Source organism: Poecilia latipinna, unplaced genomic scaffold, assembly GCF_001443285.1.
Source record: "Poecilia latipinna isolate Pla-1442-1.1 unplaced genomic scaffold, P_latipinna-1.0 Scaffold243, whole genome shotgun sequence".
In the NCBI taxonomy this organism is placed as follows: Eukaryota; Metazoa; Chordata; class Actinopteri; order Cyprinodontiformes; family Poeciliidae; genus Poecilia; species Poecilia latipinna.
Window position 1 is genome coordinate 196079 of NW_015112859.1, and position 608 is coordinate 196686.

At 33.1% G+C, this 608-nt stretch overlaps 1 protein-coding gene across 1 annotated transcript in view; it reads right to left on the bottom strand.

The window, feature by feature from the left end:
- Nucleotides 1–223: 223 nt before the first annotated feature.
- The window catches only part of ppil2 (peptidylprolyl isomerase (cyclophilin)-like 2), a 27708-nt gene continuing 27323 nt past the window's right edge, over nt 224–608 (bottom strand). Inside the window, exon 20 of the mRNA XM_015032506.1 lies at nt 224–448. Within this exon, the coding sequence (XP_014887992.1) occupies nt 346–448 (103 nt within the window). The 3' untranslated portion in view covers nt 224–345. The remainder of the gene's footprint in view (nt 449–608) is intronic.

The following is a 608-nucleotide window of genomic DNA, read 5'->3' on the forward strand; positions in this document are numbered from 1 at the left end:
TGTTTAAAATTATTTATACAATAATAAAATTACATGAAAAAATGAAAACAGTTCAATTCCTTCTTTAAATTATAAAATAAATATTTGACTGCCTAAAATGCACATTTAGTGAATGTTTTTTTTATTTGTAGCAAAAGATGCATCTAAAAAATACCTTAAAGGTAATCTGATTGTTTCAGTGATATTTGATTAACAAGTGTTAACAAATGTAAAAACAAAGGTAGAACAGTAATGAAAAAGTATCTTTATTGCATATTTGACACTGGAGTCTACTTAATAAAAACGGGAGGAAATTTGAACTTTGACCTTTGATTTGTTATTTACAGAATGCTGGAAGCGTCGGCGCTACCAGGAGCTGAAATCTCCAAAACTCGTCTTTCCTTTGGACTTTTTGGCCGTTTGTCCGCTGGTGGACGGGCCGCCCTCGTCTTCAGCAGCCGGACGTTTTCTGGAAAATAACGGAAAAAGAAGAAACATTTTAGATGTTTAAAAACTTTTAGCAAATCGTCTAAAATGATAGCAGTGCGTTGGTCCAACTATCAGCAGGAGAGACGTCACACTGGGTGTGTTTACATTTGTTTATATTGAATCAATGTTTAGATTTTATG